This window comes from Athene noctua, chromosome 7 (assembly GCF_965140245.1).
Source record: "Athene noctua chromosome 7, bAthNoc1.hap1.1, whole genome shotgun sequence".
NCBI classification, from domain to species: Eukaryota; Metazoa; Chordata; class Aves; order Strigiformes; family Strigidae; genus Athene; species Athene noctua.
Genome location: NC_134043.1, coordinates 13,427,679 through 13,441,589, shown reverse-complemented (window position 1 = coordinate 13,441,589; position 13,911 = coordinate 13,427,679). Strand labels below are relative to the sequence as shown.

Sequence of the window (13,911 nt, the reverse complement as noted above, 5' to 3'; positions counted from 1 at the left end):
GGAAGCGGGGATGGGCGGGGCCTAACGGCGGTGGAGGCGGAGGGGGGTTGTGGGCGTGTCCGGGCGGTGCGAGGGATGTTCGGCGGCGGCGGCGGCGGCCGCTCGGGTTCGCCATGGTCTGAGGCGTCGCGATGAGCGCCGCGACCCCGTCGGTTTTCGACCCTAAGGCGCGGGTGTTGAAGCTGGGCGAGAGCTTCGAGAAGCAGCCGCGCTGCGCCTTCCACACCGTCCGCTGTGAGCGTGGGGTTGGGGCAGCACCTCAGGGGAGCGTTGGGCACGGGGGTCGGGGGGGGGGGGCACGGAGTGCCCCCCCCCCCCCGACCCCCGCGCCCAACGCTCCCCTGAGGGGTGGGGAGGCTGCCCGGGCTCGTAGGCCCGGTGGGTTGAAGCGGAGGGTGGGTCGGAGCAGGCCTGTCCGGCCGTCGGGGGGGAAGGGAGGGAGGATGAGTGGCAGCGTGGCAAACCTTGGAGATTTTGGGGTACACCTTGGGAACCTATGGCTGGGGTGCCGGTGTGGGATTTCGGGAGCAGGGCGTCGCGAGTCAGGTTTCAGTCTCTCCTGAGAGCTGGTGAGGTGGTAGGGATACAGCTGTGGTATCCCCGGTACTGCCCCTCGCTACTTTCTGAGTGTTGACTTCAGTTTTTACACCTTTTGCATCTGGAATTAACGTCTCGATGCGGTTCTTCTGAAAACCGAATTAGGCTGCAGCTCTGGCTTTGCCCTCTTTCCTTGCGCTTCGTTTTTAGAAGTTAAGTACAATTCAGCAATCAAAGGTTGAAGGCAGTATTAATCACAAAGCTGGTATACCCTCCCTGAGTACATAATTACTATCTAGAGAGGTGTGTGCTCAAAGATTCTGAGGGTAGCTAGGAAACAAATGCTCTCAGGATTATAGTTCTGGTAATTTAGGACTGCTGCTTCTGGTTTTGATGTCTCATTATTTATAGACCGATCCCCAAGATTCAGGCTCACGTACGCTCTCTGGAGAATGTCCCGTATGCTTTCACGCAGTGCAGCGAGATGGGTAATGTGCTTTCTGTGAGCAAATGGAACAGCACTTAGTAGGATTGTCTGCAACTGTGGGAGGGGAGGAGAGGGGAGGGAGTGGGCAAAAGCTATAAATGTATTTAAACAAATGCTGTAACTTGAAATTTACCCTAATTTTAAAGAGGAGTAAAAACCACGTCTGGTACCTCCTACCCTTATGATTTCTTGCTGACTCCTGTAATCTGATGATTTATTCTGAAATCTGTTTTGAAATCTCTCTTCCTTTCCAACAAATGAGACAGAAACTGGCACGTTCCTCCTGTTCTGTCAAACAAACACGAAAATATCCTTCTCTGACACCTGAAGGCTTTGTTAACAAATGAGTAAAGGGGAAGACATCTGCTGGTTAAAAGTTAAGATCAGAAGTCCGTTTATGGACGCTGGAACCAGTATCTTAATTTTCTAAAGTATTAACCACCCCATAGCCATATATTAAAGCAAACGCTCTCTAATTCAATGAGAAACTTTGGAGCTGTTGTATGCCTATCCCTGTAAGATGACGTGTGAGGTTTTGCTGTGAACAAGGTTAGCAGGGGCTGTTACCTGTGTCTTAGCTCAAAGCCTTCTGCTGCGTGTGTAGTCCTGCCCACCACCTCTTGAAGCTTGGCTTTCTTGCCCGGTTGGTGCGCAGGCCGGAGCCGCGGCTCCCAGCTGTGGTCTGTGCCGCCTGGCCGTGGGCTGCCGGCAGCGTTACTGAGCTGGGAAGCTCCCAGTCTCAACAGCGCTGGTGCCCAGCAGCGGGTGACATGACGGGTTGTGAGGTGAGGAGTGTGTGCTGCGCTGTGGCCAAGCAGCGTGCCGTCGGATGGGTCCCCTTTACGCGCCTGATCCCTCCGTGCCTCTCATCAGCTGCAACAGGGTGCTGTGCAAGGCTGCCCTGTGGTTGCTGGACCCATGGGTTCAAACCCACATATTTTACCACGTGCCTTGCAGAGCCTCTCGATGCAGTCCTATTGCCCTAGATCTGTGCAGGCAGGCCTTTTAGCTGTAGCCCTTCCCAATTCATTTATGGTGGAAATAATTTACAGGTAATGGTATGTTACATAGCTGCAGTGCTGATGCCTGAACACATGCTCATTTTCAACATCTTGGATTTTTTTAAAAGGACTAGAAGTTGGTATCTTCTTTTGTTTAAAACTTATTTTAATCGGTACTTCAGATGTTCAAAAAGATAAAAAGTAAATTAATATTTAATTAAGAAGTAATTTAGCTTTTGAAAAATACACTGAAAATCAAGTTTTGGTCAGCTTCTGACATGCATGCTATGGTGAAATAGGAAATGGATACAGAAATAGATACTGAGGATTGATGTTCTTTGCATTTTCAGTCACTTGTCTAAATCTCCTATGTTTGGGATCAACATTTTCAAGAACTATTTATTTATTTTTCTGAAAGTAATGGTGTGAGGATTTATCTTTTGAAATATAACACAGCTCATTCATCTATTATCCATTAAAACCTAAAAGCATTTTTCTAATTTTAACTGAAAGGTTTTACCACCTATCCTGAACCTTGAGAAAACCATCTTGACTTTGAATTCTACTGACTTATGGAATGATCTGTTCAGGGAAATGGTAGATGATACACTAGCAAAAAAAAAGGCTTTAACTTAATAGCCTCCAACTGCAATTAAAAGGTGTCTACATTTATAAGATTCCTGAAAATCCCTGTAAATAATCCAGTTTGGTTTTATATTTAGATGACTTTAAGCCTGCATCTATTGATATGTCCTGTGAAGGAGACCTTGAAGTTGGCAAAGGTGAACAGGTGACAATAACACTGCCAAATATTGAGGTGAGTGGGGGTGGCTGAAGAGTGGCAGACCTAAGGGAACTATTTATTTTATTGTCATACACTGAATGTAGAAGGATAGGAAGCTTCAGAGCTGCTTGTGAGATTTTTTTGAGTAGAGAAACAATTGTTCTAAGTATGTAAAATTACAAAAGATCTAAAGGTTAAACACCTGTGTTGTAACTTTAAGCCTATTCACTGCATTGAAAATATGCTGTAGGATGACCCAGAAGTGTTGCATACACAGAAAAGCTTCATGTGGATGTTGGCAGCGCGAGTTTCCCCTTGGTATTTATGGTTCTAGTGCAGTTCTAAAGCAGGAAAGACTGGAAAGCGAAAATTTACTACCTGCCATGCTTTACTGCTCTGCTGATATGGTAACTAAAACCCCTTTTGGTAAAAGGAGTCCTACGAAGGGTGTGCTCTCCTTGGGAAATAAGCATTCAGTCAGTTTCAAACTAAGCTAAGCTGGGTGAAATCCCGTTGCAGTCAAACCTCAGCTGCTTTTGGTCGTGGCTTAATCAGAATTAACTGATAACATTTTTAAAGGCTAGAAGTGATCACTTGTAGTGAACTTGTCATCACTGTGATGGATTGCTGTTTCTAATAAAAAAAAAAAAGCTATAGGAGTAACACTTAATGGACTTCTGATTTAACAGGGCTCAACTCCACCAGTGACTGTGTTCAAGGGCTCAAAGAAGCCTTACCTAAAAGAATGTATCTTAATTATCAACCATGACACTGGAGAATGTCGTCTAGAGAAACTTAGTAGCAACATCACTGTGAAAAAAACCAGGTGGGTGATTTACAGGAGAAACAGCTGTGCTTTACTCATTGTGAAAATCGATTTGTTAATGAGCCTAAATTGAGATACATAACCATCCATTACTATTTTTGGCAAAACATCATTTTTAGAAAGTACCTGGCCTTGTTCAGTAGAGTGAAATGCTGACTTCACAGCTTTCAAGTCTTGACTGGTGGAAGAAATGGGAATGTTTGTTTGTTTGACTGAATTTTTTAACTTAAAACTGTCACGTTGTTGAAAGATATGGTAACTATTTTCTGATGAGTAGGGAGAAAAAAAAATCTGTTTGGAAAGTAGCTTGCCTGCTGTCTTCTGACTTCTAAATGAGGAAATAAAAAAAGATCAATTGTGACATGTTTCAGTAATATTAATGGCTTGTTTTTCTTGTACCAAGTTTTTGAATATTTTTTTTCTGCTGTAGAGTCCATATAAGTAATTTCCAGCAGATTTAAGTGATCCTGGGTAGCCAGGTAAAAAAACAAATCAACTGACAAAGGGTTAGAAAGTTATTAGCACTGTATTAAAAAACAATTTTTAATACATCTCTATATAATTATATGCAGTAAATAACGTTACTAGGAATCTAATGTGATGCTATTTAGAAAGGCATGACAAATAATTCCATAATTTAAGGTACTGTATTCTTGCATTTTTCCTTGCATCTTGTCTTCTAGAAGTTAAAAATCTTTTGCTTTGACACACAGAGCTGAAGGAAGCAGTAAAGTCCAGTCTCGCATAGAGCAGCAACAGCAGCAAATGAGAAATGCAACTAAGGTTCCAAACAATGTTAAAAATTCTCCGTCAAAAGAAAAGATGTTTCCGTCTTCTCCTATGGATGATATTGAACGAGGTAAGCCCCACGGGCTCATAAGTTTGAGAAACTTTGCTCTTAACTAGCAATTAGTTTTTAAGAGCCAAGGTTTTTTTGTTTGTGTGGGTTTTGTTTTGTTTTTAATTTGAGATTCACACAAGAATCTGATTATATAAACACTTTACCTGGATATGGAAATACCACTCTGGCTCAAGTGGTAACAAAGCAGTATTTGAAACTTGCTAAGGTAAAAACATTGGATGAACCATTCTAATGGCCTAGTAATGCCAAGGCTATCACTGCTTGCTCTCCTTTCTTCTGCTGCTACTTTAATCAAGTATATAGTAGGTTGTATTGTGGCACTGGAGCCATCTGAGTCACTTCCATCTTGACATCGCTCCTCATTCTTTCTCTGCACTCAGCAAACATATAGGTTACAGTGCTTTGCAACTCAAAATACATTTTAAGTTACCGGATAAGACCTAGTGAAAGATGAGGTTCCAGTGAAAAAGACAGCTAAAAACTTGCATAAATCAACCCATGAACAGTGCCATGTACTGTATTCTTGAGAGACTCTGGTTTGGTGCAACACTCATATTTCACTTAATAGGAGGCCTTACTTCCTTTTGGAGGACAAGGAGGATGGCAGGTGGTAATTACTTGCTACAGAAATGCTGACAAGTGGCTGTTTCATTGACTGGAATTGACATCTGCCTCCCAAGATGTTCTGGATTCCTTTAAACAGATTTTTTTTAGTTGTATCGTTATGAAGGTTGGGGTTTTTTCCCATTTTGGTCTTGAATTCTGACCAGAAATCTGTACTACAGAACAGTACTAGAATACCTCTAAGGTTGCGAAGGCGAAGGAGAATTTGAGCGCATGGAATAAAATGATGCTTTTTCTTGGTGGTCTGCTTCTTTGGGGGGAGTGGTGGTGTCAAACATTGCAAGTCACCAAAGTGGCTGCCAATATGTATCAAACTCTTGTGTCGTGTCAGTCCAATTTTGAGTACTACTAAAGAATGCGGAATAATTGACGAATAGGGATGTTAGGGACCTTTTATCTAGTCCATCCTTCTATCCTAAAGTCATATCTCTGACATTATTTTTTAACTTATTCTTAAAGCCTTCAGTGACAAATCCTGTGTTCTTCTCTGGCAAACCATTCCAGGGTTTTGTTCTCCTTACTGTTCAGGTTCTTCCTAATACAAAAGCTGACAGTAAGCCCATTCCTAATTTGATGTTTATCATGCAAGTATAGACCAGATTACTTTGCTGCTTTTGAGCAGTCCTTCATGTACTCAGAAGCTGCTATGTCTCTTCCATTTTTTAATGTAAAATAATGTCAGCTGGTTCAATCTTTCCTTAGAAGTTAAGTTTTCTGGATACCTGATTCGTTGTTACTCTCCTTTAGCTATCTTACAATAAGGCCAAAAGCTTCCTGAAATGTAGTGCCTAAATACATTTACTGTTTCAGCTAAGGCTTTATCAGTGCTGAGTTGTGCAATAAGACTGTCTTACAGGCACTATTCATCTTTATACACAAAGACTAGTATCATGTCCCACTGTAACTCTTGTCATTTCTGCAACGGCACACTGTGGTAGAACTGTGTGTAGTGATCCACTGTAACTCACAGGCTCTTCAGAAGCATTGCCTATTTAGTTGTTCTTCATCCCACGGTTGTGTAATTGACTATTCCTGCTGAAGTATGCTACCTTGAATTTGTTACTAACTTTGTTTTCTTGGGTGGGGGAAAAAGCACTCTACCTTTGTTCTCTAGTATATGTACAGCCCTTCCCTCACTGTTTGAAAATACTTAATTTAAATTCTGTCAGATTAAATTACGTCAAAATTCAAGGCTGAGATCTTATTCCTGATTTTGGTATGAACTGTTAGCCTTTCATTTAGAATTTTTCTTATTACACGTTGGTGAGAGCAAGGAGGAAGTGGAATTAAATGCATAGGACTTGAGTGGTATCTTTCAGTTTACAACTCCAGATGTGTGGTAGATCAGTTGTTTCTTTGGCCCTTCTTCTCTATCTTCTCTAGAATTAATTTTGAAATGACTTCTTGATCATTCTGCTAGCTACATCCTAATGTTTGCCTTGGCTTTTCTGTCATCTGTTCTTAAGCTCTTCTCTTATACATGTCCTTAGTAACAGGAGGATGCTTCCTTTCTTTTTTTTTCCCGTTCCCCTCATCTTTCCTTTCTTTCCTTATGTTTGAGTCAGCCAGTATGGTCTTTTATTGTACTTTCTGTTCTTCCTTGGCACTGGGTTAATTTGTCCTTGTAGCTGAATTTTTTCAGGTGCCTTTTTTCCTGAACACCATTTTGCTTTAGACTGGGCTTTGATAAGGCAGACTCACCTAAGTACCTTTCCTTTAGAATGGCCTTTGATAACTCAGAATTGGAAGGCTTAATGGAAATTTGTGTAGAAGCTTGTTCTTTTGTTCTCCTTTCTCTTGATTAAGCTCTGAGCCATCTTGCATCTTGGCGACTTTCATCTTCAACCTGTTTTCCTGTATTGGGTAAATTGGAAGTGAGATGAGCCACTCTCCTACTTGCTTTTTATGACTGTTATATCAAAGCTGTTCCTGAAGTATTCCAAGTCCTTGTAAGACCATCTTAACAAATGTCTGGATAGTTACAGTCTTTTATAATGATGAACTTCAGTACTCTGTGTAACTCCTTAAGTCACTGTATAAAATCTCTAGCCACCATGATTCAGTGGCCTGTTTAAGACTTTTCACTTCAGCAGCACCCCTGTTTTGCACAATTATTATATGTACTCTTTTTTGCAAAACTTAACTTCCTCTGTATGTTGGACTTCAGCTAGTATATATCAAAAATGCATATGCTGTGCAGCATGATCTATCCAGTCATACTCTCCTAAATATTACTGTAGTAAGGTGAGTTAATTTATGAAGAATGCAAGTTGGTTAGTTTGAGTCTGTTAATTTGATCAGTTGATTTTCAGTATTTCTTGTCTGCCTCAAGTTGTTCTAGCTCCCCCCCCCCCCCCCCCCAAAAAAAAAAACCAACAAACCAACCCATAAGCAAACAAAAAAAAACCCAACCCAAACTATGAAGAGAACTAGGATGTGGTGAAAACTTCCTAATAGTTAACTGTGGACAGCTCATTTAGATATTCTTTATGCTTAACTTGGTTTTGAACAAAATGTCACATAGTCCAACCAAGTGTATTGATTGTAATGCTGAACTGCTGGAAGGCATTTTGGGTGCAACTGCAGACATCTTACGGCTAACTTATCTGTGAGTTGCAGAAATTAAAGGCTATGTGGGATGCACTACCCTGTGGAATGTGGGGTTATCATCTGGGTTTACAGTCACCCTTGTTCTAACACTTGGCTTGAAAGGGAGAAAGTGCCCAATTTACAAGAGAAGAAAACCATGTGATAGGTTGGATGCTTGCTTGTGCCCTTTTCCTTGTTCTGGGGAGTTTTGGGGGTTTTGGGTTTTTTTTTTCAGTTGTTATAATGCATGGACCTGACTTCTATTGTTGATTTTTCTGTTTTATTATTTTTTCCTCTCCTTCTTATATGTCAATTATGATGAATGTTAACTGAGAAAAAAATCCTATTGTTTTCAGAGCTAAAAGCAGAAGCCAGTATCATGGACCAGCTGAGTAGCTCTGACAGTTCATCTGACTCTAAAAGTTCTTCATCCTCTTCATCTAGTAGTGAAAATAGTTCTAGTGATTCTGAAGATGAGGAAATGAAGCCCTCTCTTCCTATGTCAATGCCATATTTGCAGCCACAGCCTACTGTGTCTGCCATACCACAACAGGCTGTCCCTGACAAAGATGCCAGTCAGAACAGATCCCAAGAGAGCAGTGGTCATATGATGAATACACTACGTAAGTACAAAGACTGTTCTTTTCTTAGTGCACAATTCCAGACATCAAGATTCTGAAAGGAAACCATATTGTTTTTAAGTATGTCTCTGTTATAATTAAAACTGTGGGAAGTGATGCTAGGGTATGATTGTTCAGCAGCAGTCTGAATTAGACACTGGGCTAGAAGGTTCTTGGTCCCCAGAGGTATTAAATTAAAGCTGATGCAGTTGAAAATATTTCTTAAGCTCTTCTGGCTTCCTCCCAGTTATATACATTGGGCCTAGAGAACAGTAATTTTGTATTGAAAATATTTGAACTAACAGGGCATTCCCAAAACATATACTTATAATTTCTTGGGTAGAGCTATGGGAAAGATACTATACTCACAATACTCAAATTACAGAAAAGATGGTGTATTCTTAGCTACTCCAGTTACTGTTATTCATGGCACTGTTCCACTGGACAGCATGGCAAAAACTGTCCTTTGCATATGAGGAAGGAGGTAGTTTGCTTTCAGGTGATACTATCTTATTTCACCCATTCAGGCAACTAAAAATGTAATTTGAAGAGTAGCTGTGATATTCTTTAAGAAGTGGTTGCTGCACAGCCTGGAATTGAATGCTCAGTGTATTCAGAAAAGGAGAGTTTAGACAGAAAAAAAAAATCTCACTAGGTAGAGAATCTTAAATTTGCTACCTAAATAGCAGGAGTATTCAGACACAGAAGTAAATATTAAGCTATGGTGACTCTGAAAATGATTACATTTTTAATTAGGTACTTAGCTTGCAGGATCCTGGTTTGAAGAGATTCCCATCAACCCTGGTTTGCAGCCTGAGATCTCTAAGGTTTACCATTTATATGTAAACTTGTTACACTGAAATGTTAGACTCTGGCAGATCTGCTTTTATTTCAATACTTCATGGATAACATGAACAGTTGGGGGTTTTTTAGCTAGTATTTAAATATTTAATTAAATATCTGTACTGGTTATTTATGTACTGCATTAACAGATAAGATCAGACTGAAAAGTCCTGTGACTTCATGTGCAAAGGACTAAATGCTGCCTTCATTTTACTGTCACTGTAGAGAACAATGTCTTCGTGTTTATAATTTGCGTAACTTAAGAGTATGCCGTTTATTTCAACCCTTATTCACAAATGGGATTTCCTGTTCTTCGTGCTTTAAATAAAACTGTTATGAAAACGAGATTAAGCTCTATCCCCAGTGACAGAATCCCAGCTGGCAAAGCTTCCACTGAGAAATACGCTTACAAGTACAGGTGGCCAAGTCCACCAGTTTCAACAGTCATAGTGAGAAAACGCTGCTTAAAGCATGACAACATCAAAACTGTTACAGGGGAAGATGGTACTCGAGGACCACGTTGACAGGTGGAACTTTTGTAGCATCAAGTAGCTTGACTATCTGATCTTGCCTAGATCTTTAGCTTAATCCCATTTACTTCTGTTATGATTAAAGATCTATTTTACTGCCTAAAACGATTCTGTCCCCAACTTCCAGTATGGTTAACACTTAAAATACACTTCAACTATACAAAGATCAAAACAGTTACTTTCAAGGAGAATGTGTTTCTCTAGCTCCCTTGCTGAGGGAATTTGGCAGGAGAGCGAAACATGGAGAAACTAAATGGATAGCACATGGTTCTAGATTGAATGGCAAGAATTCTCAGTCAGGGTCCTGTACAGTCGTTTCTTCCATCTCAAATAATGTTTTACAAAAATAAAATAATGAATCAACAACTGTCAGCACAAGCTATTTGCTTGTCTAATCCAGTTTTGAGATTTGATCACTTGTGTGCATGACTAGTTTTGTGCACCTCTGTAGAATCGGGGCCATAGTGGGTAACTAGTGAAGATTTACTTTGGCTTGTTGTGTGCAGGCAGAAGGCTGGGGAAGGCTTAGAGAGCTGAGTTTCATCTTACATGTAGAAATCATACAGCTGAGGTTTTGTGGAACTTGGAAAGCACAGTAGGTAGTGTCTAGAGCATGGTAACCAAATACTTCTGTCCAGTTATACATAATTTACCTCTTCAGGAATCCAGGGCTGAAGATTGCCCCTCACCCTCAAAATACTTCTTTTCCCCCTTTTTACCTTCAGAAACTTGCCTTATTACAAAGTTTGTAAATGGTGGCACTCATGAATCTGTTCTTCATAAATATTTGATCATATGTTGCTTTATGCCTACTTTTTGTTTAAGCAAGACTTATGTTAAATAATTTCCCAAATAAAAAATGGCATAGATTGGCTGTTCTGGGGCCTTGCATTCTGTATGTAGTTGTAGTATTCAGCACAACTTCACTTCTTTTGGTACTTGGTGCTGGTACAAGCAGCTAGTCATGAAATAATTTTCTCTTTATAGTTTGGTGTTGGTGTGACCACTAAGATCTGTGAAACACAGGTCACTCCTATGAGTTTCCCTGTCTCCTATAACTTGCCAGAATTCTATGTATTATAGTCACTGATTTAAAAGTCTAGAAAATGTTGTAATTTGCAGTGCGATCTATTTCCCCAATTAATATTGCTAATAAGCAACTGGCACAGTGAAAACTGAATTCAAGCTTTCCCCACTTTATTGCTGCCTTATCAGTACAACATTCTAGATGTTTCTTAAGAGTACTAGTTAGATGAACTTTCCATTCTTGGACCAAACCCATCTGAAAACTACCAGCTCTAGTCTGCTTTATTTTGCCATCTCTCTGAAGGTATTTTTTGGAGGTAGAGTTATAAAAATGGGGTGGAATGTTCTCCCTAAAGTAAATTCTAATACAGTATTTCTGACTCTGGAACTTGGAGTTCTTGCTTTTCCCATCTGCTGATTTTCACAAGCATTGGTATTTTTGGCTGGTGTTACAGGGTTTGTGCAATTTCTATTAACTATGTCGAAATAACTTTTGAAGGCTGCAGAATCACTATTTGGAAGGTTATCTTCTTGTTCGTACTCCCAGTCCTCTTCTAAAGTAGGTAGTGCATAACAGGGCTGGGATTTCTAAGAATTCACTGCAAGTTTTCCTTTGAGTGATAAATGCATGAGTTTAATTTACTAATGCCATTCTCCGCCTTGAAACATTCTTTCTTAGGGTAATATACTGTCCTGAATAATAATTATTGACAAATTACTTAATTTTGTTCTTCCAAAATTGCTTCTAAAATTTATATTAAAATGATACAGCTGTAAATGTTGTCTCCATATAGAGGATTGGAAAAAATTTGTCTACAGTAGTACTTTAAAGATTGCTGGAAACAGCCATCTTCACTATTCTTGCCTTATATAAAGTGTTTTCTGTTTTGTTGCAGAGAATCATGTACCACTTTCTAAGCTTTAGTGATGACATAGTGGAAAACAAAGGAAGGCTAAATGCAGCCATGTTAAAGACTTCAGTGTTCTAGCAGAAATGATATGCCTGATAACAAAAGATCCAATCTGGGTGTCTTGTTGGGTTTACCCTCCTGAGGTTACTTTTTTACCCATCTGCAAAAGTGATCTGTGAAGGGTGCTGCAGCTGAGGAAAGGGCATGTGAAAATAGTGTGCCTACTTTTTCTTTGCTTTTTAGGTCATTTTGGCACAACCTGAGATGCATTTCTTTCTTTTTTTTTTTTTCCCCTTTTTTAATGGCTGTTTGGCAAGGGAGGTGTGAATAAAAGCATACTAGTTGGAACAGATTCTTAAAACTGAGTGGGAAGTTGCTAGATATGATGTAGATTCTGTATAGCATGCTGCTGTATTTTTTGTTAGTTATCTGTCATCCTGGAAAGATTCCCTCCCTCCCACCCCCTAAGCTTATGGACATCCATTGCAAGCACAATGTAGTCCTTCTTACTTCCCCATTTTGAAATATATATAGCCACCAAATTAAAGTGCTGTGTAAAATTTCTTTTGATGTTTTGTTTGTTCACTTGTTCCAAAACCTGTTTGAAATAGTAGGTCACTGATACATCTTTAAATGGTACATCAAAGAGCTGCTGCTCTTGATTGAGACACCACTCTGTTTTCAAGCACAGCTGAGTAGCATTCAGATGTGTTTCAAAAAAAACCAACAACCAACCAACCAACAACTTGTTTTTCACAAAACTGCATTCACCAGCAGTTTTCCCTTATGAAGCATGAAAATGTGGGTGGCAAAGATAGCTAGGTGTTGTCTTTTTTGTGATCTGGTGATATTAAATAAATGCACTTGTGGCTAATAAGCTAATGGCTTCCTTGCCAAGATTCTAAAATTGTAGAAAAGTGACCTCTAAAGTTCTGCCACTGGGGAGTTTGGTTCTATACCGATTTATTCTCTTATCATAGAATAGTTTGGGTTAGAAGGGACCTTTAAAGATCATCTAGTCCAACCCTCCTTACCTGTTTGGTATTAGTTTTTGTAAGCTTTTAATTGGGAAAGGGAATAGCTTGAAAGAAGACCAGTATTTCCTTGAAAATGACTAATACGATGACTCTCTCTTTCTTCTAGGAAATGACTTGCAGCTGAGTGAATCTGGAAGCGATAGTGATGACTGAACAAATTTTTGGCCTTAAATGTATCACCTTTTTTGCTAAATGTGTCTTAGCATCTGTTTTGCACTAAGATTAGATTACCAGAGACTGGAATGAATGTCCTCGATTTTGATAATAGACATCCTAATTTTCTACTGACACATCACATCTATCATACAGCAGCATTGATATCCTGTCAGTGCTATGGTTATGTGTTTATCTTTCAAATTACTGTATTTACAGTAAAATTGTGTATGATCTGATTTTGATTATTTTTGCCTCAGCCACCTGTTTTACTTGAAACTGATTTGTAACAGCTAGTTACTTTATATAAATAGTCATGGAATGGAGAAATTTCTGATATTTATGGAGGCAAGTTTCCTTCCTATCATTTAAATGCTGAATGCTGATCTCACAACTTTTACTTGGAGGGAGTGAAAGGGAGAACAACTAAATGAGGTCTGCTGTGTCAGCTACACTGTTTGTTCAGTTCACAGTTCATACCTTTAAGGAAACTGCTGAATAATGTGGTCCACTAGTGCAGTTACAGTTTACAATTGTTCAACACATTGCTGAATTCTTAATTTCATTGTATTATAGGACTTTATATCTCTGAGCCTCAAGATTCCTAAGGGAACTTGTCTATTCTTTGCCTTTTTTTATGTAACTTGAATAGGCTGGTCTTTTTACAACCTTTTTGTATCTGAATTTAGATAACTGCAGAGACAGCAATGAATTTCCTTCATTTAATTCTGTAACGGAAATCAGAAAATTTCTTTGTAGGAATATAAAAGTAATTTAATAAAGCAATATTTATAATTTTCATGTGTCTGATTCTATTTTTACTGGTTAAGAGTTCCACTTTCTAACTATAGTAGTCATGCCAGTGAAAGGGTCATGCAGGGAAATAGGAAGCAGTGAAACGGTAGCTAATACGGACTCCCCGCCCCGTCTGCAGGACTTAAATGTTTGTTGCTTTTGCCTACATTGAGACAAGCCCTAATAAGAGCTCGCCAAAAGTTTGTGGTGGTACTAGTGGACTGATGAATGTTTATTACAGATTATATCCAAATGCCATCGATAAATGACACTGTGTTAGACAAAA

At 39.6% G+C, this 13,911-nt stretch overlaps 1 protein-coding gene across 1 annotated transcript; it reads left to right on the top strand.

Annotated features, from left to right (window-relative positions):
- The first annotated feature begins 68 nt into the window (after positions 1 to 68).
- Positions 69 to 13,612, top strand: EAF2 (ELL associated factor 2). Its single transcript, XM_074911014.1, has 6 exons — positions 69 to 234; positions 2,748 to 2,842; positions 3,499 to 3,635; positions 4,349 to 4,494; positions 8,067 to 8,333; positions 12,784 to 13,612. The coding sequence occupies exons 1-6, from the start codon at positions 132 to 134 to the stop codon at positions 12,828 to 12,830; spliced, it is 795 nt and encodes a 264-aa protein (XP_074767115.1). The 5' UTR covers positions 69 to 131; the 3' UTR covers positions 12,831 to 13,612.
- The last annotated feature ends 299 nt before the right edge of the window (positions 13,613 to 13,911 follow it).

What these genes read in the sequence shown, in the direction of transcription:
- EAF2 (XM_074911014.1), top strand. Translation starts at nt 132, where the DNA reads ATGAGCGCCGCGACCCCGTCGGTTTTCGACCCTAAGGCGCGGGTGTTG. An exon ending in CGCCTTCCACACCGTCCGCT is followed by an intron (nt 235 to 2,747) that starts GTGAGCGTGGGG and finishes TTTTATATTTAG; the next exon opens with ATGACTTTAAGCCTGCATCT. An exon ending in TCATATGATGAATACACTAC is followed by an intron (nt 8,334 to 12,783) that starts GTAAGTACAAAG and finishes TCTTTCTTCTAG; the next exon opens with GAAATGACTTGCAGCTGAGT.